Below are 25,776 nucleotides of genomic sequence, written 5' to 3' on the forward strand. Positions count from 1 at the left end.
TTTCTTCAATAGTAACTTTATTCTGGGCAGGAGACTTGACACAGAAGGAAAGAAAACATTTGCAACAGTTTTGAACAAAAATACTGAAGGAACAAGAACCATTACTTCTTTAAGATCGTGTTCACATCAACAATTCCACCTCTCCTTCCACAGAAGCTCAGAAACACTCTCCTTCTGGAAGATCCTATTCACAACAACAGCCTTATTAGACATGGAAATACCATGGAACGGGTGGTGTGGGTTTTTTTTTTTGGCTAACATCATGGCACTCACACAGACTTTTATGAAAACCTGGATTACAGAGGTGAACGATCCACTGTCAGGCTCCTTTATTTCCAACAGCCATTACATGCTATGCATAAGGCAGGGAAAAAGTAGACAGCAGAATTCGAGCAACATTTTGCACAAAGATGCTGCTAAACGTTAAGACACAAAGTAGTAGACTACATATGATAAATTCTGATATGCTGCTTGCCCAGATTTCAGTGTAACAACCAGACTGACGTCTTTCCCACCTGTGCTGCACAGTGAGAGCACAGCGCGATATGCTGCTCAGCCAAGTCAGTCCTTGCTCAGAAAGAACTTTCTCCAACATCTGTAGGAATCTGCTTGAGTAAAGGCTACAAGAGTGCTGCCAATATACTAATACTTCACAAGTTTTCCATCCAACTAAGTTAAAACTAGAAATCATTCTGAATGTCAAAGATTATTAGCTTTTTTCCCTCAAAAATAATGGCTTTTTTCGTTCAGGAAAGGGGGAGTTGTGCCAAAAAAAATTTAATACTATTTTTCTAATACTTTCGCTGGGCTGACAAACTTGAATGCCATATTCAGGTTCACTGCTGCTGGGCTGATAAAAGTTCAGAGATTACAGGCCAGCTCCAAATTCACTGTGTACCATCTTAAGCATGCTGAGTAGTCCCCATCGTTAGCGGGGAGAGACCCGTGCATATCCAGGGGGCTACTAAGTTCTCAGGTGAGCTGAGTTTCTTGTGAGTGATTCTCACTTACCTCTGGTTTAGAGAATCAGCTCATGCTTGGGCACCAGTGGTTAGGTAGGATGAATCCCAGCCTCTGCAGCCCATTCTTGTGACTTGTCTCCTGCTCCCACTAATAGGAATTATATGCGTGAAACAGACTACTGAAATTGCCTACTTAGGTCTAAGGATACTTAGGACAGGTTCAGGGTATTTCCTCTTGAACTGATTATTCAGCGATAAAATAAATTAAAAGATATCTAGACATAAATACGGGTATTTATTTCCAACAAGAGAAACAACTATCTTTCCAGTTCTAACACAAATATACGTATTTCCCTTTTCACTCAGCCAAGACGACATCAGTGTGCGCTCCAGAGTTGGAATGGCTGCTTTAGGTCACTGCTACGCGTTGGCATCACTGCTCTGGAAGCAGTTACGTATGGTTTGGAGTTAGTACTTGTTCGTAACACGTAATTAGGGTAGCTGGACATGTCCGTAGCACATATAAGTCTTATATGTATACCTTTATAATGCATAGAGCCTTCTGCTCCTTTTTTGCCTTGCACTGTCTCACTGTGGACTGAGTTTGTTAAAGCAAACAGTGTCCAGTGCCCCCCACGGTCCCCCCGTAGCGCTGAGCCAGCAGCCTACTCTAGGGTCCTGTTTCCTGAGTCCCGTATGTTCTCCACGGAAGGAACTGAAGATGCCAGTGCATTCCACCAGCCTCCAGTCCGCAGCGGGTGCCCCTTGTGGGTGCAGGCAGATCCCACAGGGAGGATCGCACTCACACACTAGCCCTTCGCCTCCTTCAGATGGCTTGCTGTGATCCCTTTAGGCTGGACCTAAGTCTCCCAAATTTAAGATCTGCCCGATCTGTTCACAAAATGAGTTCAGGTGAGGTTTCCCAGAGCTAAGCATTTCTATACACTTCTGCGGGAAGATGTGTTTTCACAGCACACTTCAGCTTTGACGGCGCTTTTCCAAAGCGCAGCTATAAAAGGCGTTCTCCCACAGCACTGTTTTATCTACAGGGCTAACCTTCTGCGGAAGGAGCTGCAGGAGCACCCAAACGCTGACTGTGATCAAAATGAACCTTTTGCTGCTGGCTGAACTCTGGCACTCCTTTCCAGTGCGGAAATAACCCAGGCTATGGGGCTATTCTCCTTTGTCTATAACCTGCTCATTCGTGCTCTCCTATAAACTGAGTTAAATTGTTTCAGTGAAATCAATCACAATTTTAAAATGCTTTTTAGTAGGATGAGGTAAGGTCCCAGTTTTTCCCAGTAGAGCCCGGGGGCCTAATTTACAGAACGGAGGACATACTCTTCACATTGCAGTGAAGACCTACTGAAAAGCAGAACTGAAGCTTAAACCGATTCATTTCCTCCAGATTTATGTTTTTCCCAAAAGTGATTTAAAACAGTTATAAAAATTAAGTCAACAGAATAGATACTGTTTCCTTAAACTCTGCTGCTGGTATCTCACTAATACTTTGTTACTGTGAAACTAGCTTTGTAATTGTCAATACTGTCTTAAATCTGTCTTTGCATCTTATATTCCCAACAATGACAAAAAAGCAGAATCTACTTTTTCTCCTTAGAAGTCATTAGGAAACATTTAGATGAATTTAACAGAGGTAGGTCCACATTCTATTTCATAGTGAACAACACCAAGAGGTAACTTTGAAACAGGACAAACAAGCATCAGAAAACAAATCTACTGAGTACTCTTTACTAAAGACGACTACCAAGATTTGGTAAAAGCAAAAGAATGGGACTAGAAAGGTGGACAGCAGTCCAACAAAAACCTTGTAAAGGTAAAAATAAATACAACAACAACAACAACGCTTCCCACTGACTTCCAGCAGTCTCTCAATGGATGCAAAGGAGAGTTTAGACTGTTACTCATCCCTACTCATTGATGTCAATACAAAGCAAATGAGTGTACAACAACAGCATGGCATCAGGATGTGGCACTGCTGAAATTATAAAGCCTCATTTAGCACATAAACTTCCAAAAATATCTAATGAATGCCCCTTCCTCACCACTCTTCCACTGGAATATTGCACCACTTTGCTTTTTTTTCTTTTAAAACCCACTTTTATAAAAAAGTTGAATCCAATAAAGGAAAAGTTAAATTTTAAAAAAGTTTCATATAAAAATTTATCATATAAAAATGCCAAGACCCCTCAACCATATATACAAAATGATTTTGTTATGAAAATAACTGGACCCAATTATATAACAAAACAATTTCATACAAAAAAAGTACAAGATTGCATCCAAATTAATACAAATAAAAGTTAAAAAAACGCCTTCAAAAAGGTCTCAACCATAGAAGATCTGTTTCTTTTAAATTTACAGGTATACAAAACAATATAAAATTGTCTTGTGTTAGTCACCATTTCATGGGAAATATACACTGGTTTAGAAAGATTTTTCCACACGTCACCGGTTAGCACCGTACTTTGCGGACCAGTCAACGCGGCCGTGGATCGGCTGAGCTGGTGGCGGGAGAGGCATTAACCTTGGTGTGCTTTTTGATGGGGAATTGAATGAGGGCCGTCCAGGATGGGGTCCTACCGACTTCGGAGAAGCATAATCTAAGGGGCAAAAGAAAACACCGGGAGATAAAGGTTCGGTGAGTAGCTGTCCGCATTGGAAAACAACTGGATGCAGGTCTAGAACATCATTTCTTGAGGAAACAAGCATTCTTTTTTTGAATAGAGTTTGCTGATGTCAAACACCAGTGGATCCAATCCCTAAACCCTTATCATACAAGGAGTATCTATGTCTTGGATTTGACAAGTGTGAATTCCGTGCCAGCTCTCACAGCAGACTCTAGGATCCACTGAAATATGCTTACTGGCTAACAGCTGTGGATAAAAACACGTAATTCATAAACCAAAAAATAAACCTTCTCCATATGAAGTTCAGGAAGACTATGAACTATTGTTCCAGTCTGTCAAATATTTACAAAGTAAAGCAAAGATACGTAATTCAGTGCTGCATGTATACAGCGTAACTAAGCTAATGAGCAAGGGACCGAGACGATGTTGGCACTATACTTACTAGAAGATGGATCCGCAATTGGTGCTAACTGAACCCTCTGCCCAGCAGAGCCTACTTCCTTCTTCAGAAACGAAGGGATATAACCACTACTTAGACCACTTGATCCTATGGGACCTGAAAGAAATGGCAAGAAACATTGGAGGTTGATACAACAGATCTCCTTTACTACCACCTGATGACAAACGTGTGAATTAATTGGCCATATTTGAGATCAAGGTTGATCACGGACTGACGGAAACAGGACCTTTGCTGAAGACAGAAATCCACAGATCCTCTGTATGTCTGTGTTCAGGAGAGTGTCAGCCACAGACTGTATTAAAGACAAAACCAGGTACAAACTGCACTCCTGGTAAGGCTATTTCTGCTTCTCCCTGACATCCCAGCTTTAGAAATAGATTAGCACCTTTTTTCAAGGTTTCTCGAAACTTTCAAGATCCAACATTTCAGTTGGAATTACTTTGGCTTTCAGCAACCACTCTTGATTTCTAAGCTGGATACAGAGAGTCTGGCACCCTGATGCTACCCAAAGCTTCTACTGAAGCCAGCAAGAGTGCCATTTAATAAACTGTGGTAAATTCATGTTCCAAATCTGGGAAGTCAGATACCAAGCTTGTCCTTAACATGAGCAAGAACAGATTTGACTGACCCCTTTAGAAAACCTTTAAGAACTGGAACAATAGTTATAAATAAAACCCTCTAGACCCATACCACAGCTGGACACTAAACAAGTTAGCATGTACAGACCCATGGCACATAGTCCTACAATTTTACAGAGCAGTACAGCCGTGGCACAGCATATTGTGGGAAATGATGGTAACGAGGAAAAAAAGGTAAAAACCTAATGATATCCTATACAGCTACAAAAGAATCAAAAGCTTATAGAAGAGCCAGGAAGGAGCCATGTGCTACATATAGAATGGCTCTCACATAGTTTAGCCATTTACATCTCCCACCTTAAATTTTAAAAAATAATTTTCTGATTAAATTACATCCAAAATTTTAAGGGCGTTTTTATTTTTATTTTTAAGAGCTTCTAAAGGCCTCAAATATTTTTTTTGACCATGAATCAACAGAAAATTTCTCAATCTAACGTTTTCATAAGAACATACACAAAACAAGTACCACACTGCAGAACTGTAACATCATGTGAAAACATGAAGACAGGAGAGATTAGAGAGGGGAAAAAACAGGTACAATTTAGGAAGATCAACGCGTTTAAGTATATCTGGTAAAATCTAATGTTAAAATCTACAAAATAATTACTTCAAATCCAATAATAGGTATTAAATACCTGAAATACCAAATGTCAAAAGATACTTGAAGACAAAAAATTGAAGTGTTTTGCTTTTTGTCTTATTTTTTTAAAGCTACAGTTATTCCACTATTTTAAACAGCATCAATTAAAAGACATGATGACAGATGATAGATTACTATTCACATAACAAGAGTGGTGTGTATGGCTATTTCAATTTGGATCAGTCTTCTCCTTTGTGATAGTTACTTATACAACAGCTGGGCTAAAATAACTCTGAAACCTGAAAATATGACTTACAAAAACTGGCCAAAAGAAATTAAAGAGATGAAGTATTTCAGGTTGAACAGACCAAAGCTGTCCATCCTTCTATGCATGTGGTACTTCAAAACAGACTTTCAGGGATTCATTAGAAGAAATGACTATGGTTTAGTTTCATGTGATCTCCAAACCAAGGAGCACTGCTCATTACTGGACCTAAGAAGAACAGGCCCAGCAGCAAGTATCCTTGGAGATGACAACGTACTAGAAATGGCTGACCCCAATATACAGCTATTTGGAATTGTAGAGACATCTTACCTGAATTTATCCTGTTAATACTTCCCCCCAAACCTGAAGCTTTCCCAGGCAAACCAGAACTGGGCCAGGGATTAGATGGAACAGACTCTTTGCTCGAAGTGGAGACTAAGCTATTCCTTGTGTTTACTCCTATTGCAAAAACACAACAATTACCACACTGAAAATCTCTGATTACACAGGCTTGCATGCATTCCATCTGATACGCAATCTTAGAGCAATCGTTTGGTTCCGTGAACATTCATGAGACAAGTTAAGGGCATTTTCTCTTTCAGCCTAGAAGGTCAGTCATATCCTTCTTAGGGAACCAGGGAATAGCCTGGCACATTAACAGATATTTTCTAACACACTTAAAAGCATAAAAGAGCATGTGATAGGAGGGAGAAATATCAATAATCCTATCCCTCTTCATGTAAGCAGGACTTATCTCAGTTGCTAGACTGATCAAATGTAGTTGGCATTATTGGCCAACTACATTAGCAGGAAAGCTCTTCCTCTCCTCGTTTTCTTTAAGTAATAGCTCCCCCCCACCCCAAGTTCAAAGTATAAAGCCTAATCTATTTCATACCATTGTTGGAATTACAGGATGAAAAAGAAATAAGTATTTGATACTAACCAGGTAGATACCTAGAATGTCTCAGGTAGTGCTGCTTTGCTGCAGAAACTCGCAACGTGGGAGTGTCCTGCCGAGGGAAGGTAACGTGGGAAGGTGCACTGCTGCCAGAGCCAACAGCATCCGAAGGCTTCAGGTCCAAAATGCTTTCAAATCTATAACCCAAAAATTGCTACGCTTAGTCCAATACTTATAGCATATGCTTATCCACAGTTGGCCTTCTCTCCTCCATCCCATCTCCAGGAATCACTTCCTCACATTGTGTTTGCTACAGCATAAACACACAGACAACAGGGAATATTTTCAGCCTGAAACCATACAAGTGCCCCTAAAATTCTGACCTACACTTCTAGCTCTCTTACAAATTGCTTTCTTGTTTTTTATACATCACCTAGTAAGTTTTTCTCTACTGTGTCTGATCCATGGAAAATGCAGCTTAGAGTCATGTGATACAGTTTATATGTGTGAAATACGTTGAAATGTTTCACACGGGAAACAGAAAATATACATTCAAAGATGAACTTGGAAAGACTTAAGCATTATTTTTAGAGTATGTATGTTTCTAGATCCACAGAAAGCATAAACAGCAACATTATGCAAAAGGTAAGACCAAATAGCACATGAACATAATAAAAAACAACTCACCTACAAAGAGTTTCATCATTCTGCCTCTTTTTGTTTTTCAGGTCAACTCTTGTGACAGAAGAGCCAAAATCAAGGTCTTCTAAATCATCCCAGTCTTCAGAACTCTTTACTGTTCTAGCAAGATGCCCCCATCTTCGCCTAGCTTTTGGTTTAAGTTCACCATTTATGTTCTCAGTTCCAGCAGATGTTTTCTATTACAATAATTGAAAAGAATAAAACCCACACAGTTACACCACAAACCAGGTGATAGAACCAAAGCAGCTTTTCTTCCTATCTGAAAGGGCAAGAGTGATAGCAGAGCTGTAGCAGAAATCTAGTCTTTCTTTGAACATGCTAAGAACACAATCTGCAGCCTGTAGACCTTATTACTTGTCTTCTCCATTTCATCCTATATTAAAATATCTTACATTGACAGAAGAATAAATTTCTTGGGTCTCATTTCCAATTCTACTTATCTTTCACTGTACAACTTCTGAACAACTAGCTCATACTTGATTTTTATTCCTTAATCCCTCTTGGGAGTACAAAACCACATGTACATTTATGTTTCCACTAGCCTGTACCTGCACATTTATAGAACATATTTTCCTTGTGGGACAGTGCAGATACAAATTTACGTCTCCTCAGCTACCTAAGCGTATTTGTACATTTCAACCTTGAGCAAATCAGTACCCAGCCAGTACAGATTCTGCTTAAGACCAATTGCTTATCAGAAGTGTTCACGCTGCTTTAGTCATCTATCTTATGCATCCATCCTCCTTGTATAATCAGCATAAATGGCAGGTTCTTACTCTGAAAGAATCCGTCGTCTTCCATGGCCTGTACAGAAACCCAAAGGGTTGTCTTAGTTACGTAAACTGGATGACTTAAATGGACTAAGCTAACAGACCCCCAACGTAATTCAATACCATTTAGCTTAATAGTTTTATTCCTGGCATCAATCACATTAATATGCTCACCCCTGTACATCATTTTACTCGTGTAAAATCATCCTTTATAACAAAGGGAAGTGTAGCATGCTTTAAAATAAGAAATCAATTTGCTTGTTTTATAGCAATTGGATTTAGATTTCAACAGACTAACTTCCAGTTTACAGCAGAAAGTCGTAGCTGTTCTTTATTTATATCACCTGTACTTTTTGTACTTTTGTACTTTTGTATGAGAACCTCATGCAAGAGAGCAAGAAAAAATAAAACAGTTAAGGAAAATCCATGTGCTAGATGGACCTTTACCTGCTGAGGAACCTTATTGTGAATTGCAGGAAGAAGAACCTGGTTAGACTTGTCTTCCTGTAAATAGTTACTGTGATCAGTCCCGGAGTTGTCTGTCTTATACGGATAGACCAAATGATGAGAAGCCTGGCTTTGTTGAAATGGTCGTGAAGAAATACGTGCATGGGATTTTGAAGGAGGTTGTGGTGGAGGGACAGGCTTAATATGCAGAGATGATTTGTCATGGAGTTCCTTTTGTTTCGCCAGGTCCTGAACACCCAAGGCATGCCCAACCTGGAAGTATGGATATCGAAGTGCCTAAAACATAATGAAGAGGTTAGGATCCAACTTAGGAAACCAACATTTCTAACTTACCCTAGCCCTAAGAAGACAGTACAAATTTTATTTCCCCTTTTCTGGGGTAGAAAACAGCAGAAGGTGCATCTCTCAACACCAGATCCTAGTGAGCACAATCCACCTCAAAATAATGCTGCAACAGTAAAAAAACCTCAACAGATATCAAGTAATCAGATCATCTGTGAACCTCCACAAAAGGAAAAGGTTCTGCAGAATGGTAAATACTTAAGCAGGAACGTGTAATCTAGAGGCATGTTCCACTGTTCTCTGTCTCTGTGCATGTGAACATTCCTATGTGGAAAGGCACGAGCAACTGTCATCACAGATTCATCCATCAAGACTTGAATGACCCCACAGACATTCCATCTCTTCCATTCTTCAGTGAAATAGACGTATCCCTTACGAAAATTAGCATTTCTCTTTCTTGGAAGATATATTGGTAAAATATCTTTATCCTGCCTTACAAGTAACTAAGGAGTTGTCAGTAAAGGCAATTAATCTCTGCCCACCTTGCTGTTTCAGGTATACTCATTTTCTCTCCCTAAAGACCTTTCACTGTAAAAACCTACTAAAAGTCGAGATTCCTCACCGTATTTGTACCTATTGCAAAACAGGTGCTAAGAACTATTTGTTAATGGCTCTTAATACCAAGTTATACTCAGTGTTTTTGCTTTTCATTACCTCTGTGGTTTCTTGATCTATTTTAACTGCTTTAATTAACTTTAAAGCTTTTTATTAGAATTTGTACTGACCGTCTGATATCGTAGAGGTTCAACTACAATCCTACTGACGTCAAATCAGATTTGAACGCAGAATAATATCTGTTTTTCAAAAGGTGCCCTGTGTATTTCATTAGTTGAGCACTATCACTACGGCACTGTTATCTAAAAACCACTGGCTACCACCACCAACAGCACTGCTGTATATGCAATACCTGGACTATGTTTATATATGACATGTTGGGACATATTTACAGTGCAATCAAGCCCAGACTGTCCTTCAAACTGCTTTGCATAAGCTAGCTTTATCTAAGCAACAGTGGTCTGGATGGATTGGGCAACAGTGAGGTGAGCTGAAAGCTGGCTGAATGGCTAGGCCCAGAGGGTGGTGATCGGTGGAACAAAGCCTGGTTGGAAAGCAGTAGCTGTCAGTGCACCCCAGGGGTCACCGATCTGGGGGGAGTGGCTGATACACCACAGAGTTGTGCTACAAGAAGAGGGACCTTGACGTGCTGGAAAAATGTTCTGACAGGAACCACGTGAAGTTCAGCAAAGGGAACTGCCAAGAGCTGCACCTGGGGAGGGAATGAGCCCAGGCACCAGTATGTGCTGGAGGTCACCTAGCTGGAAAACAGCTTGGCAGAAAGTGACCTTGGGGTCCTGGTGGACACCAAGTTGAACGTGAGCCAGCAATGGGCTCCTGCTGCAAAGGCGGACAACAGTGTCTTGGGCTGCAATAGGACTGTTAGCAGCAGGTCGAGGGAATGATCCTTCCCCTCTACTCAGCCCAGGTGAGGCCACACCTGGTGTCTGGTTCTGGGCTCCCCGGTACAAGAGAAAGACCAACAAAGGGCCACAAAGATGAGTAAGGGACTGGAGCGCCACATATACTCAGAAAGGCTGAGACCTGGGACTGTTCCGCCTGAAGAAGAGAAGGCTCGGGGAATCTTATCAATGCCTACAAATACCCAAAAGGAGGGTGAAATGAGGATGGATCCAGGCTCTTCAGTGGTGCCCAGTGACAGGACAATAGGGAATGGACACAAACTAGAGCACAGGAGCTCCCATCTGAACACTGGGAAAAACTTCTCTACTGTGAGGGTGACCAAGCACTGGCACAGAGGGGCTATGGATGAGTCTCCGTCCTTGGAGATGCACAAAAGCTGTGTGGACATGGTGCTGGGCACCCTGCTGTAGGTGTCCCTGCTTGAGCAGGGGGGTTGGACCAGATGTCCTCCAGAGGTCCCTGCTAACCTCAACCACTCTGTGATACTGTGACACATATTAACAGCAATGAAAGAAAGCACAGCACCATACTATATGTTCCAGCATCCAGACATCCTACCTTCAATCTGCTGTAATTCACAGTGACTGGGTTGTACTTAATTCAGGTGTACATTGTATCATTGAGGACACAGCCCATGCAGTTCATGCTGCATGCAACAGATTGATTGCTCCCTTTTAATTACTCCCCTTTGTCTTGGAAATCGTTCTTGGCTTATGCACTTTTCCCTTCCGAGAACTGAATCCCTGAGCAACTGTTAAATGACTGCCTACAAAAAGTGACTTGCAATAATGGAAAGAAGAGTCACATATGGAGATGAGAAAAAGAAAACAAAACCAAACCTGGCTAGCTGTTGGCCGCTTTTTGGGGTCCCACTGCAGCATGTCTCTCATAAGCTGCACTGCTTCGCTGCTAGCGTTAGGTATGAGGGTTTTCAGGTTGTTAGGTACACACTGAGGCCAGCGAAAATTCATGGAGGATGAAAGTTGGTAGCCTTCTGGCCAGTCATTCTGGAAGAATGAGATTTCCAAACACAAAGTAAGTTCAAGTGTAAAATATCATAGTGCCTAAATACACTAGCGTATATTCTCCAGTCAGTAAAAGACTGCATCCAGCTATTCTAGAAAGTTTCAAGGATTTCACTAGAAAGTTTCAACTCAAAACTCCAGTGGGAGGTATGTCTTGTTTTATATCTGATCACGACAAAGGCATAAATGTGAGCAAGAAAGGAGTTCTGCCATGATTCCAATTTTTATCCTCTTAAGGCTTAGCTTTATATGCAATATGCAAAAGATAAGGAAATTTCAATGTCAAAATAAATCAGTCTGATGACTTTGCTGTTCAGGGCTCTATTTCTCCTCCTCTACACTTCAGTTTTTATAGTATAATACATATATATATATATATAATACTTATGTAGAAAGCATAAAGTAAAGCTAAATTGATTATTATTAATTGTAGAATACCTCTACTATTATTGCAGTGTGGAATGTCACTGTACCCACCTTCTTTGGTGTCCCCAACACCTGGCAAATTTTGAATATAGTATCAATTTCACTGGCACCTGGGAAGAGAGGCCTCAGCGTGTAAACTTCTGCCATTATACAACCAACAGCCCAAATATCTATTGGAGAACTATAGCTGGTGGATCTCAGCAGGACTTCAGGAGCCCTGTACCTTCAAGAGAGAGGGGAAAAAAAATAGAGAAACAAATCCTAACAATTGACACAATGGAAACACAGTCATACACAAAACCATTCTGCTACTCTTTTTTGTTAATAGCTCCTTAAAAGCTCCTATCTTTTAAGACTTCTTTTTTCCTAGAAAAACGATTTAAAACCTATATATAAGCTCTTGTAAATTCTCTTATGCCTTCCTGACATGCAGCATTCCTAGCACGTACCACCTGTGTTATCAGGTCCCTCTCAGTTTGTGTGCTGGTGTCATCTGTAAACTGCCTTGCACTAATTGAAGCTATTTGAATTATGCCAAAATTAATTAAAAGTTTCACAAAGAGGAGGAATCAAAAGAGGCATTATATTCCGCTCTGATTTTACGCTACTTATTTAAAGGCTTGATTATAAGACCTGCAGATTCACGCAATATAAACAAATACTTGCACTTACCATCTTGTGGATACGTAATCGGTGTAAGGAGGTCTAGATCGGATTTCTCGGGCTAAGCCAAAGTCTGCTATTTTCACAAGTTCTGGTCCCATGCACAGGAGGTTTTCGGGTTTCAAGTCTCTGTGAAAGAACCCTAAAATTCAAATGAAATATTGATGTGCATTGCGATGCCACACCCAGCTGTTCCTTTTATTTCCCACCTGGATTGTTTTGATTTAAGCCTTATTGCTGAAGCTTGAATAGCTGAACACAGAGTTCAGAGACTGATATGGTCAGCAGAGCTAGTCTGTATAATGCTTGTTCACTCAGACTCTGAAGAACAGGATAAACAAATCAACTATTTTATAATAATTCAGACCATTTAGTCAGGTAGCTATCTTTCAAGTGTTGCTTCCTTAAAATGGAAAACAAACAAACAAACACCATTTAATATTAGCTTTATTCTAATTATATTAGAAATTGTGCAATGAAACCAACAAAAATGTTTACCTAAAAGATATTTCAAACAATAGAAATTAAAATGTAAGGTGTTTTTTCTGTACTTTGAAGCTTTTTTTTTTTTTTTTTAAATCTGAGAACTTAACTCTGCAAGCACTGAGTTACTTGTCACCCTATCAGGCAGCAGTTCTGAGTACATTTTATTTTTTGAGATTTTTGGGTATTCTGGTAGGTTGTGATCCATTTGACAATCTGTAAAAAAAAATGGTGGTTTAGATTTTTTTTTTTAGAAGTAAAACATGGTGATGAAGGTATCTTAACGATTAAGATTTTTTTTGAGTGAGAGTAGGATTTTTTATTATTATTATCAGTTAAGCAGGTCTCGTCACTACTAGCTAATACATCAGCTTTAGCTTTTACTATCATTCTAAAAATTAAGTGTAAAGCCACACAATGAAAGGTGTTTGTTACTCAGACTTTATTAAGTGTATCTTACAGAGAATGCGCATTTTATACAGACACCTGTGTGTACCTTGGGAGTAAAGAAGGGAATAACATATCCTTTATTCTCAACCTCAGAAGACCTCTAAGTCTATCAAGAATATGGCCATTAACATCAGATGAGTTTTACAGGTGGCCAGTTGCCAGTTTGAGAACATAGAAATCTACAGAAAAGAAATAAAGCAAACTTCCAAACTGAAACATCAGGCAGCTATAAAACACGGATGCCTGCTTTCTATTTTCAGTAACCTGAATCTCTAGTTTAGTGCCATTCTTTTGACCGATTCCTCTAATAAAGTTATTATTATTCATTAAAACAAACAAACAAAAACCTTACACAGACACTGTTTGCTCTAATTCAAAATGTTTAGAGCTAAAACACAGCTTACCATGTTTATGGATAAATGCAAGTCCTTGCAGGATCTGATACATAATATTCCTAACTGTAGACTCAGGAAACAATTTGTTTCTGTAGGACAAAAAAAAAAAAAAAGGAGGAAATAGACATTAATGATTAAGTTCACACATTAGCTTATGCTGTCTTTATGAACCAAAGGTAAAAGGTAAAAATGACAATAAAACTACTAGATATATTTTAAGCACTTTCGGGTAGTTTATTGCTCCAAGAAGACTTGCTCACTATTTGTAGAACAGCCATATTATTTTACGTTAAGACTATATGGCACAGTGAATTAAAAAAAAAAAAATTGGCCAAACAAACTTTAACATGAACAGGTTATCAGGCACATTCCTCAAGACAACAAGGGTTCACGTTAATTCAGTAATTCTTCCAGCCTCTCCTCTAAAGCATATACAAATCATACTTTTCAATTTCCCTTGCTCTTATCTAACAGCCGATGTATTACTTCTTTCCCTTCTGTTATCTGAAGAAAGAAGTCTAATCTCCTACCGGTGAAAACAAGAGGCGCTTCTCATAAGATTTAGACAAGATCAGCCACAGGAGGCGTTTTAACGATGGCCCCTCTTACCGAGAGAAGATTAAACAACCATGGACCAGCTGCCTCTGCACGTGCCAAAACACAGCTGAGATGGTCTGGGGGCAGGGGATGACCAAAAAAATAAAAATGAAAATAAATTTAAACAGAAAGGCCCTAATAGGGAATGAAGAAGGCAACCTGGGCCTTATTCAATTCCTGAGCTTGCTTCCTCAAAAAAACGGATCACCACATATTTTGAAAGTGAAATCACCTATTACAGTCAGCTGTTCACAACTTCTTGCTTATTTTTTAAATTACAGCAGAAAAAGAACCAAATTTCCTCTACAGTCTCTTCAAGCAAGGCTGGCAATTTTAACTAAGTCTTCAGGAAATAAACCACATTCTTAAAGGCCTGATTTATGCAATGCCTAACCAGTCTGAGGCCTAGCTAAACTGCAGAGAATATGATGTGCTGCATACCTTTACAGACATTTGCCCTTTTTGTCTTCATAAGGGGGTAGAATATATTAAGCATTTCTAAGAATGTTACCATAATTCCTAGAGATAATTGGTTTGTTAGACACTAGAATTATTTTCTCAAGGTTCATTATTCCATTTAATTAAAAAATCAGCATCTACATACATGGGCACAATTTAGTGAAAGTTGTTCTATGCCTGTGCATGCACAGTAAGTATTTCTATTCTTAAAAAGGTATTTTATGAAGTATTTATGAAGCATTCACAGAGATGTAACAGTAATCTTACTTGGCTAAATGGAGTAAGATCACTATCCTCCCACAGGCTGATTCTACAGTCCATAGAAAGAAAAGGACTTCTTCAGAATTTCAAAGTAGGGACCTATTTTACCCCAGGTTATCCTCTGGAGGATCCTATCGTGGTCCAAAGGCTAAAATTAAGACTTCGTTAATGCTCCAGCAAATATCAAAGAGGTAGAATTTGCTGAGAAGACTGACAGATAACAGAGGTATTCTCTGGACATGTCAGATCAAATTTCAAGAAAAACAAACAGTCAAAAAATTCCTAGAAGCAATCCCCAGTTTGACCTCTCATGATTACTACATCAACCACTTTTTATTTATTTGAGGAAGCCCTATTAGAAGGGGTGGTAATATCTGCCTCTAATAGAAAAAGTGTTGCCAGTTGGAGTACTTCCCTAGAAATCAGAAGTTCAATATTCAATGCCTCCTCAGCCTGAGGGATGTTAATAATTCACTGTTCCTAACTCTCAGAAGAGTGCCCTACTTATCTGTCAGGCTAATCTGAGAAGAGACACTGGGAACTCTCATTAAACTGTTTGGAACTTGCTCACAGGTGAAAGCCACAGCTCCTGCTGTAACACAGGTTTAAGCCACAGCAATCAAAGCATAAACAAATGATCCAAAGTCCCTTGAGAAGTACCTGAGGTGTTAAAAGTAAGCAGAACGAGCACATTAAGCACATTACACAATTGGGAGTGGGCGATGCTGTTACCTACCTTTCTTTCATTAACTGATAAAGATTTTCCTTCATGTATTCAAACACAAAATACAGGTGATCATTTTCCCTGATAACTTCTTTCAGCTTTACTACATTGGCATGGTTTAGTTTCTTCAAAGACTAGAAGTAGAAAATACAAACAGGATTTTAAAAGGGCCTTACTCTAACAGAAAGAAAAAGACTGTTTCACTGATGTAGAAAGACTTGGCTTCAAAACTTTAGTATTTTAAACAATCAGATGGCTCTGAGAATAAAGACCAGATTTGCAAATATTGGCTGCTATATAAACCCTGGAAATTCTTGTTGGTTCTTCATCTTTCCTTCTTTTTACATTTTCTACTCTACATTCATTCTTGTTGTAGCAACACAATTGTACTGCAAGAAAAGTGACCTACGTTTTCATTTGCAACAGTAACAGCAAAGCCTAGAAATTAAGGGAGAGCCCTAAAACATTTTCTTTAAAGGTCTGGTAATGTCTGAATTTCATGCTATGTCTCCAAACCAATTATCCAGAAAAAAACAACTGCATGTACAAAGGTTACTGCTGAGCGAAAGGCATGTGTTCTCAAGCTCTGCAAAACACACTGATCAGCTCCAGGTTTTGTGATATGAAAGCTGTCCCACTCACTCACTCGCCACCCACTGAAAGGAAGCAGCAGCTCCATACAACCAAATGATTTTTTTTTTTGGTAAAACTACAGAATTTTGAGAAGACTACAGACACCCTGTTCAAATGCAAAGCCAGGAAAGAGAACTGTAAGGACACATTCCACAACAAATTTTGGGGAGATTTTTTGATGAAAGGGGTGGAGAGAATTTTGTGTTAGCCAAAAACGTAACAAGGTTCTTTAATGTTTAAGTCAGCCATTGAATGAAGCAAGTACCTTAACCTCTCGAAGGTTCATGCATTCCTCCCAGGAATAAAACTTTCTCTTCATTCTACAACAGAAGGGGGAAAAATAATTAATATGTGGTCAACACCAGCTACAATCTTAGATCCAGAAGTCTCATTACAGCTTAGCAATTCAGTTTCTTCATCTAAATATAAGGTGTTATCTCCTTTGTCGAAGAACTTTACATCTCTAGACAAAGTATGCTCTAATACAATTTAAAAACATTACTCTCATACAGGATTGCCTTATTTTGTATATGTATCTTTCTGCAAAAATGTTAGACCTGTCAACACATCAGGGCATGCTATTTTTCTTTCCGGTATACACTGTGATGAAGCATTGTCCAACTGTAAGAATAAAAAGGGCAACAACAGTTATGACCGAGTCAGACTAAGTTTTGGAACAAATCTACTGAAAACCAAGTTAAATCACATCACTGGGTCTCCAATTTCATCATATTCTACCTGCTCCTCTCCTCTATATTTTGATTTATTTGTAATTTTTATACATTTCCCCTATAAATTTTATTTCTTCATTCTACAGTGTCCACTACTCCTTGATAGTTTCATCTATCAAGCCAACTGCTTTTCAAATTTTGCCTTGCCTTTCAAGCTTACAAGCAACTCTGCTTCAACAGGAAGAAACTGTGTGGCAGATCTTTTCTATCCTAATCCAGGATATAACTGTACAAAGCAGATTTTAATAACAAATCACTACCTATTACTATAGCAATTTTCCAGTTTGAAATCAGTGCTTAGAAAATTTTAAGTATACTGACATGGTGTTCATTTCTTGAAGGCTTTTACATTTTTTGTTTGCTTAAGCAGCGTTTATGCAGTTACTGTCTTGTTCTTTCAGCCACCAGTCCACTTCTGTTCTTAATAATGGGTTGGCATTAGCACGTAAGCAAACAGTTCTATCTCTTCGTTTGTTCTGAACCTTATGAGTTTCCACCATGTTGCAAAATGAAAATCAGAAGTGTTTCTGACGAGGTTTGGTACAGGAAAAACATCCTCAGCACAGAGAACTTGTAAAGTTGCTAAAGCCAGCTACTGACTATTCATACAACACGACATTGTAGTGAAAGCTCCTTTGACAAGCATGTCTCTGGGTCATGGCTGGTATTTCAGAAAAGTATTTCATTGCAATGTAATGTCTCTTACCACAACCAGGACAAATAAGTCTTTTACAAACTGAGGTCATTGCTGAAGTGGCAGACAAGGAATATAAAAATCAAGTGGGCTTCTCAAGGAATTTCAAGAAAAACTTAAGCTGAAATGACCAGTGAGTAATAGAATATAAAGATAAAGCCAATTACACTGCAGTATTAAGATGAGACTGGAAATTAGACCATGAAATGTATGCTCCATGTAAGCAGCAGGGAAGGGGCTGCAGATTCCCAAACAGCACTGCAGAATACCTAATATACATAGTACATGTTTGACAGCATGCAGTAGCTGAGCACTATTATAGTACACCTACACGTCTCATCCTCTCGTGTTTCTTCTGGGGCTTTGGAGGATACAAAGGACTTGTATTGAAGCAGCAGGCAGGGCTCAAGCAAGCACACGTGCCGTGTGGAACCTGAAGTGCTTAAACCAGCACCAGCAGGTGATGCAGATCACAGAATGGAGAAATCCAGACCATGCACCATTAGGTAACACATGAAAATACTTACTTTTTAATGGCTATTAGCTCCCCAGATTCAATGCTTCTCCCTAGGAGGACAGAGCCGTAGGTCCCATCACCAAGCTGTCTGATAGTTGTGTACCTATTCATGATGAGGATACTTTAACTGCAAGCGCATTTCAGTCCTTAGTGTTTCTTGTGTTTCTCCTCCGAGTGTAACCAGTTCTTTCTGTGGCTGCATAAATACAGAGCACTCAGGACAGTGTGAACAGTTGCAGGAATCATGTTTTCAAGACTTAGCCTTTGGTCTGAAAGCACAGAACATAATCCACTTGATTTCTGTACCCTTCCGAGATCGCTCGTTTGCAGACTCCACTCTCCGCAGAGAAACAGTCCCTGTAAGCTATAAACAAACACTTGTCTTGGTTTCCCAGCGAGCAGCAGTCAGCCTTTACCTGGAGGTAACTGGGTGTGTTCCCCAAGTACTCTGTCACATACAGCTAGAAGCACTTCACAGCAAGGTTGCAGCCAACCCTACTGGCACATACTATTACTGAAAGCACAGGATGAAGTCTCATAGTTTGTATTTTGAAATATTATACTCATGTCAGGTAAGGCCAAATGCATTTCTGCACAGTAGCCCTCGGCATCAGTCTCTGGTAGTGGACACATCAGATCATCTATCAGACTGTCCTGACGCTGCTCACATGAAAACCAGAATGTTAGACAATAAAGCAAGAAAGTTCTTATTCCCTCGTTTAATCTAATTGCTGCTGATATTTTCTAAAATTTATATTACTTTAGGATAAATGGGATCTATTCTATGTAAGTTAATCACACATTTGGAATAAAATAGAGTTCCCCTGCAATTAGGGTCTGGTCCCTGCTTTCTTTTTTGTCCAGCTCTCAGAGGACAGCAACATTCCTGGCTTGTGACTTTTGCCTTCTGTAACCTGCATTTCAGCAAGACTTGCACATTTTTTGTGGCTTCCTTAATTCTCTCCTCCATCTTGCCTTATTTCACAAGCCAAATGATGATTTTAAAAGTAACGGGACTATATTGTCTAAACATTCTGACTGCCATCAGTGCAAAGTCACAACCCTGTATACGCACGATGTCGTGAAGATTCTTTGTTTTCATCTTCTAGGCCTATCAATCCCATTAATACTGGTACAAACAAACAAAAATTAGGAAATACAATGACAACACACTTTTTGACAATCTTATACATCATGTATGAAAAAGAAACTGCCTGCCTCTGCCTACCTTAGACACCAGGAAGCGTGTAAATCTGGCAAGAGGAACTGCCCTCTGGCAGTACCAGCTTCTCCCCACACACTGCCTCAAGGAACCTTGGCTGAGCAGTTTATGTTGGAGACCTAATCCCACTTTTGTACTGCTTGCCGAGGAACACAGAGCCTGACTGAATGGCACTTTGGGGTACCAGTTTCTTTTTGTGCTTTTCCAGCACAGAATAAAGCTATGTTTAGGCAATGCTCAGCATCCAGGTTAAAAAGCTTTGGTTACCCCAGCTGGTCAGTGACTGGATGGTAACTCAGAAGCCCTTGCTCCCAGGCATTTATTCAGATCCTTAGTGCAAATGTCAAACAGCAATAAAGCTTTGAATGGTCTCCCAGTCTGAAAATGTAATGCTGGTTAATATCCAGACAGATCATTTTATACAGTAACTTCAAACTAAAACAGATGAGACTCGTGGATTTTTCAGCACATACTCCCCTCGTGAAAGGGTTCTGAAATTGTAATCATAACAGATGCAATGCCTCGCAGTTCACGAACTGTTAAGCTCCCCTGACTCACCATCCACACGTCCCTTTCCTGGGGACTGTGACTACGGACTGGAAGAACATCTTTGCCTTATGCGTGACAATCACAGCTAACCAAAACTACTGGTATCACGGGATGCTGCGAGCAATAACCTGCAATGGCTGTCATCAATGGCTACCGTTTGTTTGCTGCCTCTTGAATAGGCGAAGTGGTGAACATAACTGCCTTTTCCTCACTGGGGATACGAATTCAAGCCCCTCTGCTTTTAACAGCCACCGATTTCCATAGAACTTGAAAGAAATTATCTTTCAAATTCCAGCTCTGCTGCTGAACGTGACCAGAACAAACAAATTAATTGAAATGCTGCTGGAGCATACACGGGAGGCAGTGAACCTGTAGAGAAAAAACTGTCTGAAAGTCAAGATTTAAATGAGGAATGCTTGTTAAAAAACATGCTAGGATGCACAGAAGTTAGCACGGCTCCTATGAAAGCCCAAATCCACCTGTATGAAAATCCTCTAGGCAAAAGCTTAATAATGTATTTTTGGTTAATTTTATCAGTATCGTTTATTGTTGAGCTTATTAGTGAAACTGGTTTAAAAAACCTATTTTCCTTTGCAAGATTTACATTCTGTCCTTATCACCTTCTGCTCTCACCTTAAACTACTGGAATGATCTAAACCTTAGCCTTAAAACTTCACAGAAGTGGAGTCCTGCTGAAAAAAGCACACAGGTCTTTGACGAGCAGTTTGTAGAGCTCTGACACGTACAAACTATGCCTATGCACAAGCTCTGTATTCTAGTCTAGGTCTGCAATCCAGACAGATTCACAGTGTTTGAGGATGTAAATACAAACTGCAAAATCTTGGAGTGGAAGACAGTTTCGCTAACTCAATGTCAAGAAGCCCTTCCCCATCTGGATACAGCAGCGTTACCTCTGCAGTTCCACACACTCTAGCTACCGGGTTTGAAGCGCAGCAGCGCTGGGAACTGAAAGCGAAACTGGCTCCCTTTTCCTGCCCCAGCTGGGAGACGCCACCAGCAAGCAGGCAGCAAATGGCTTTCCAGATTTGTTCTGCGTTTTGGCAATAATCTAGAGGCGCTACCGGCAGCGCACATAAAGAAAGGTGTGGTTTAAAGACCTAGGCTTAAAACCATGCAGTCCCTCTGACTGCTGCTTATATTTGTTATCAATGGTGACGAGGTTCCCCATTAGAGGGAAAACTATGCGTAAGTGATGGGGAAGACTCCACCAGCAACAAGGGGGCCCAGGAGGCTTTACAAAGCCATCATGACACAAGTCACAGGCTCCACATGCCTCCTCTGCCTTGCAGCCCCGATGCAAAGGAGCAGGGGCCGCTCCATCCTGGTGCTCAGACAGAAGCGAGGAGGGCTCTGCAGCTGCAGCTCGCCCTGCCGGGCACTCACCCACCCACCTCATGCCATACTCACCGGTGGGCGGTTTTGCCTCCTTCCACAGGGAAAAAAAAAAGCCCCACACCAGCGGAGAGAGGCTGGATGTGCTTGGGCCATTGGCCTGGGGGTAACGCCTGGTGGCAACGGCTGTGCTAGGCCAGCACCATTCCCCTCACGGGCAGGAGGCAGGGAGCGAGAGAGGGCAGGCAGGCAGCAGGGCTGCGGGCATCCATGGCCCCCCAGGCACCGGGAAGGCTCCCGGCTGTGCCCGAAAGAGGGGGGGCACTGAGGGGGGAGAACGCCGGCTGCAAGCCCAGGCTGGCAGCCTGAGCAGGGATTAGGGCCCAGCTGGATTTTAGTATAATTACACGAAGATAATCCCCGGGGGACTGGCCTCACTGCCATCTCCGAGATGAGTTTAAATAGCAAAACAGTACGGCCACGCAGGACTGCGGAACTGCTAGCAAACAGCAGGAAGAGAGCTGCTTTCCCGTTACCGCTCAGGCATCCACAGCGCTGTCCCCCAGCTGTAGTCTTCCTGCTACTGTGCAGAAGGCCTGATCCTGCCCTTCCTGAGCACCGGAGGCTCCTGCTGGCTCTAGCGGGGTCACAGGGACGGAAGGAGGAGGCACACAAGGGAAACAAAGAACAAAAAACAATTGGCCTCAAGCAACCGACTGCCAGACCCAACTGTAACAATAACTCTGTCCTACCTGCTTTTCACACTCCTTCACTTCGGTTTTAAAAGTACATCACAAAGTTATTTCCCTGGGGCCTGGGGTTTACAAAACAAAGTGAGCTGGGCTTGGAACTCAGGAGCATGGCACACGCAGCTCCTCCCCTGGGCAGTATGCTGTGCCAGGGAATCCTACAGCGAAGTGCACTCATTTAAAAGGAGGTTTGTTTAAAAAGCCTGAAAGGTCTGGATGCCCAGACCACGCATCTAAATAGAAGCTGATCTTCAGAGCAGTTACATTGCTTAAATTAAAATAATATTTCAAGAGAACAGAAAAGAGTTAAATCTCCTTCTATAGGCATGCATCACTCTCAGTGAAGCCAGCTGGAGCTGGGTGTACTTATTCAAAAGAGATTTCTGCTTTAAGTCATCCCTATTACATCTTCTAAGCATAAACGCGTACTTGTGTCCAACCCCGTGACAGAGCACCCTGTTTTTCTGTTGTTAGAAGCAGGCTTCCCTCACTCCCCGATGAACAGAGACACACCCAGGCAGGAGAAAAGCCTGACAGCTCTGCCTCCAAGCCCAAACTACAAGCCCCGTTACAGACAACCCGCTGTAGCGGTATGGAGCATCCGAAAACCTCAGCCGCTCTGCTACAACCTCAACCCCTCGCCCTCGCTGCTCCAGACCACGAACTCCACGGGTGTGCCTGCAGCCAGCCCCGTTACTTCTCCCTCTCCTCCCCACGGGTGTAGTGGGTGAAGGGCTGGTTTGAAAGCTGTGCCACCCCCCTTACACTCCCTCTGGTGACTCTCTCCCCGTTGCCTGCCCTCGCTGCCCAGGCCCGAGCTCTCACCTGCCTGCCCACTACAGACACACATTCCTCACGGCTGCAGGCATGGATAAGGGTTAACAGCTCACGTGTAAAGACACACAGACGGTATTTTCCTGAAAACAACAACAAAGACTGTTATGCAGATTTAAAACCCGATTTCCACCCAATTTTGGAGAACCTGACCGCGCACGCCACGTACAAACACAACACCCCCCGCAATAAAACCTTCTCACTGGGGCGGGCGGGCGAGGACACGGCACGATGAGAGGCGCACGGCTCGAACACCACCACCGCCACCCCTCCCCTTCGTTAGCCAGCTGCTAATTAGCCCGGCCCACTCACCCATCGCCCACAAAGGGCCTCCAGAAAGGGCAGGGCCCCCCCGTGCCGGCGGCAGCAGCAGCAGGGCGCTGGGCCGCGGCGGCCTCGGGCGGGAGCCGGGCCCGGCCCCAGGCCCGGGCCGCTCGCCGAGAAAATGGCGCCGCCCAGCGGGGACGGAGCGCTGCCGCCGGACTACACTTCCCGGCAGCCTCTGCGCCGGCCGGGGCCGGGATCCCTGCTGGACTTCATTTCCCAGCAGGCACCGCGCCGCGGCCCTTCATGCAGGAGAACGGCGGCGGGGCCGCGGTGCGCGCTGGGATTCGTAGTCCCCGCCGCGGTGGCGGCGCTGTCTCCTCAGAGCGGCCCGCGCGGCGGGCGGCGCTCTGGCGCGGCGGGTCGGTGTGGCGCCGTGTCCCCGCCGCTCCCGCTCCGCCGGCCCCTCACCGCCGGGCAAGATGGCTGCCGTCCGCAGGGCCCGCCGCGACTCCCGCTGCGTGGTGCGCTTCTCCGACCGAGAACTCTGCTAAGTGCCCCCCGCGGGGACCAGGCGGGACGAGGGAAGGGGGGCACGGACCCCCGGCACGGGACGGAGCCGCCCGAGGGCCGGCAGCATGGTGAGAGGGGGCGGCGGAGGGCGGCGGGGCCGGGCTGGGGGGCGGCCGCTGCCGGGAGCGGGGGCTGCACCCCTTAACGCGACGCCTCTGAGGTGATCTGGGGGCAGGCACCCCGCTCGTTAAGGGTTTGGGGTCTGAGGTGTCAGGAGGCTGGGTCAGGGCTGCTTTCCCGACAGCACCGCCGGGTCAGTTCAGCTGTCCGCCCTGAGAGCCCGGCCATTCAAACCCAAGCCGTTTATATCCTTCAAGAGCCCTCAAAACTCACCACTACGACTTAAAACACCAATTTTTGGACATAATATCACTCCAACCACATAGACAAAACCATGAGCTACTCCTCATTTCCCTACAGTTCAAGGAGAGCGTTGGCCATCGGTCACAGTTTTGCAGTGTCATCCCTGCTTATTCTCCAATTCCCAACGATTGGCACATAGCCCTCTTGGGCTTTGAACTGTTTCTTACCTTTATTTTGCTGAAGCAAAGATCCGGAATGCTCAGCTGCAGTGCCGAGCCCTCTAGGAAGTGGCTGTTGTGCTCGGAGGAGAGCAGCATGCAATTGTTGATTGCAAGATAGTTAAAGCTAAGCCACACACACGTAAGCTAGTTTTTGCATTTGGCAAATATTTTCTAAAGCTTTGCAAACAAATCAGAATCAAATTGACTCAGCAGACTTCTTTTTGCAGGTCACAGGCTGGCTCTGATGTTTGCTGTCTCCCTGTTGACCTTTTGGATGCTTGGTTTGCTGCCACTTTTCTCACGGCAAAAATCATTTGAGCTGATCAGCCTGCACTGAGGATGGCTCGCTTTTTAAGCAGGATCGAGTCGCTGTTACGTAGGACGCCTGGCTTGTAGCACAAGGAAGGCCAATAGCGTAAAGATGAACAGGCTTGATTTCTTTAAGCTACTAAGTAGTAACAGTACCTGATTCTGTGAACTTGAGGAGCTATAATTACAGCTTAAGTATTACCAGAATGCAGGGAAGGAGCCAGTTTTTACAAGTCAAAACCTGCCCTGGGTACGATCTCATGAGCTGCCTGCCAGTGGTGATGCCTGCTTTACCCGTGTGTTTACGTGTTTGTACTAGCAAAACCATGGGGATTTCACAGATCAAATAAAGAGCAGAAAGGTTGTTAATAGAGAACAGTTTTCCAGTCCAGTTAGCTGTTCAGTAGCAACGTGAAAGAATTGCATTACTGATAAATTTGGAGGGATGATAGCTTGTGCTGTCACTGCTGACAGAAGACAAACCTGTCATATGAGAGACTGCAGAACAGACGTGAACTCGGCATAGAAGTAAAGATGAAAGCCAAACTTTGGTTGTAAAGAATTTTTTAATGCTTTCTGTTTTTTTGTACAGCTGTTGGGCTTTGGAGTAGGTCTCCATAGTATGGTATATTTTTATTTTTATTTTTTATTTTGGATTGAGATTGAGAGCACGTTGAAGTTTTAAAGAGCGTTGAACCATATTTTGGAAGCAGTTGGTCCAGAACCGTGGCTGATTTTTGACTCAGAAATGAAAGAGCAGGTAGGGCAGTTGAAACAAAGGCAAGGGGGAAGAAAATCAAGACTCACGAAAAGTTACTGACACCATGTTTTTGAACAGTAGGTAGAATCATAGAGTACCCCGAGCTGGAAGGAACCAACAAGGTAGACTTCAGCCAACTTTAAAACGCAGATAATTCTAGCTCTTATTGGCTTAAAATAGCTTATTTGCAGACTTTGTAGTTTAAAGCTTTTAATGGGTGTGCCTTTATGCGCAGGGAGATAATGTGTTGATTTAGTTGGAAATAACTTTCCTAGTCTCTGCATTTTGCAGATAAAACCAGGCTTCTTCTGCCCAGACTGAGAGCTGCCTGGACAAAATTCAGCTGCAAGCCAGAAGGCTTGTGGCTCT

The 25,776-nt window shown here is 42.4% G+C and overlaps 2 protein-coding genes across 25 annotated transcripts in view; one reads left to right on the forward strand and one right to left on the reverse strand.

Moving 5' to 3' along the window:
- On the reverse strand, positions 1-24,482 carry CILK1 (ciliogenesis associated kinase 1). Of its 23 annotated transcripts, none has more exons than XM_083832432.1 (16): positions 24,345-24,482; positions 22,969-23,060; positions 21,931-22,031; positions 18,281-18,634; positions 16,594-16,648; positions 15,708-15,829; positions 13,664-13,743; positions 12,336-12,468; positions 11,715-11,886; positions 11,052-11,219; positions 8,371-8,667; positions 7,139-7,329; positions 6,497-6,648; positions 5,884-6,012; positions 4,053-4,166; positions 1-3,583 (listed from the first exon to the last, which is right to left on the reverse strand). In XM_083832432.1, the coding sequence occupies exons 4-16, from the start codon at positions 18,379-18,381 to the stop codon at positions 3,429-3,431; spliced, it is 1,869 nt and encodes a 622-aa protein (XP_083688558.1). In that variant the 5' UTR covers positions 18,382-18,634; positions 21,931-22,031; positions 22,969-23,060; positions 24,345-24,482; the 3' UTR covers positions 1-3,428. The 23 variants fall into 23 exon arrangements, with proteins under 23 accessions (XP_083688558.1, XP_083688543.1, XP_083688563.1 ...); XM_083832417.1 differs by lacking the exon at positions 24,345-24,482 and adding an exon at positions 23,290-23,434 and having other exon boundaries at positions 18,281-18,460; XM_083832437.1 differs by lacking the exon at positions 24,345-24,482 and adding an exon at positions 23,290-23,434 and having other exon boundaries at positions 18,281-18,466.
- Positions 23,543-25,776, forward strand: part of FBXO9 (F-box protein 9) — a 16,274-nt gene continuing 14,040 nt past the window's right edge. Inside the window, exon 1 of one of the 2 annotated variants that reach the window (XM_083832440.1) lies at positions 23,543-23,882. In XM_083832440.1, the coding sequence (XP_083688566.1) occupies positions 23,880-23,882 (3 nt within the window). In that variant the 5' untranslated portion in view covers positions 23,543-23,879. The remainder of the gene's footprint in view (positions 23,883-25,776) is intronic. The other variant, XM_083832439.1, reaches the window with a different exon arrangement.

The sequence above is a fragment of the Anser anser genome (assembly GCF_964211835.1).
Source record: "Anser anser genome assembly, chromosome: 3".
NCBI lineage: Eukaryota > Metazoa > Chordata > Aves > Anseriformes > Anatidae > Anser > Anser anser.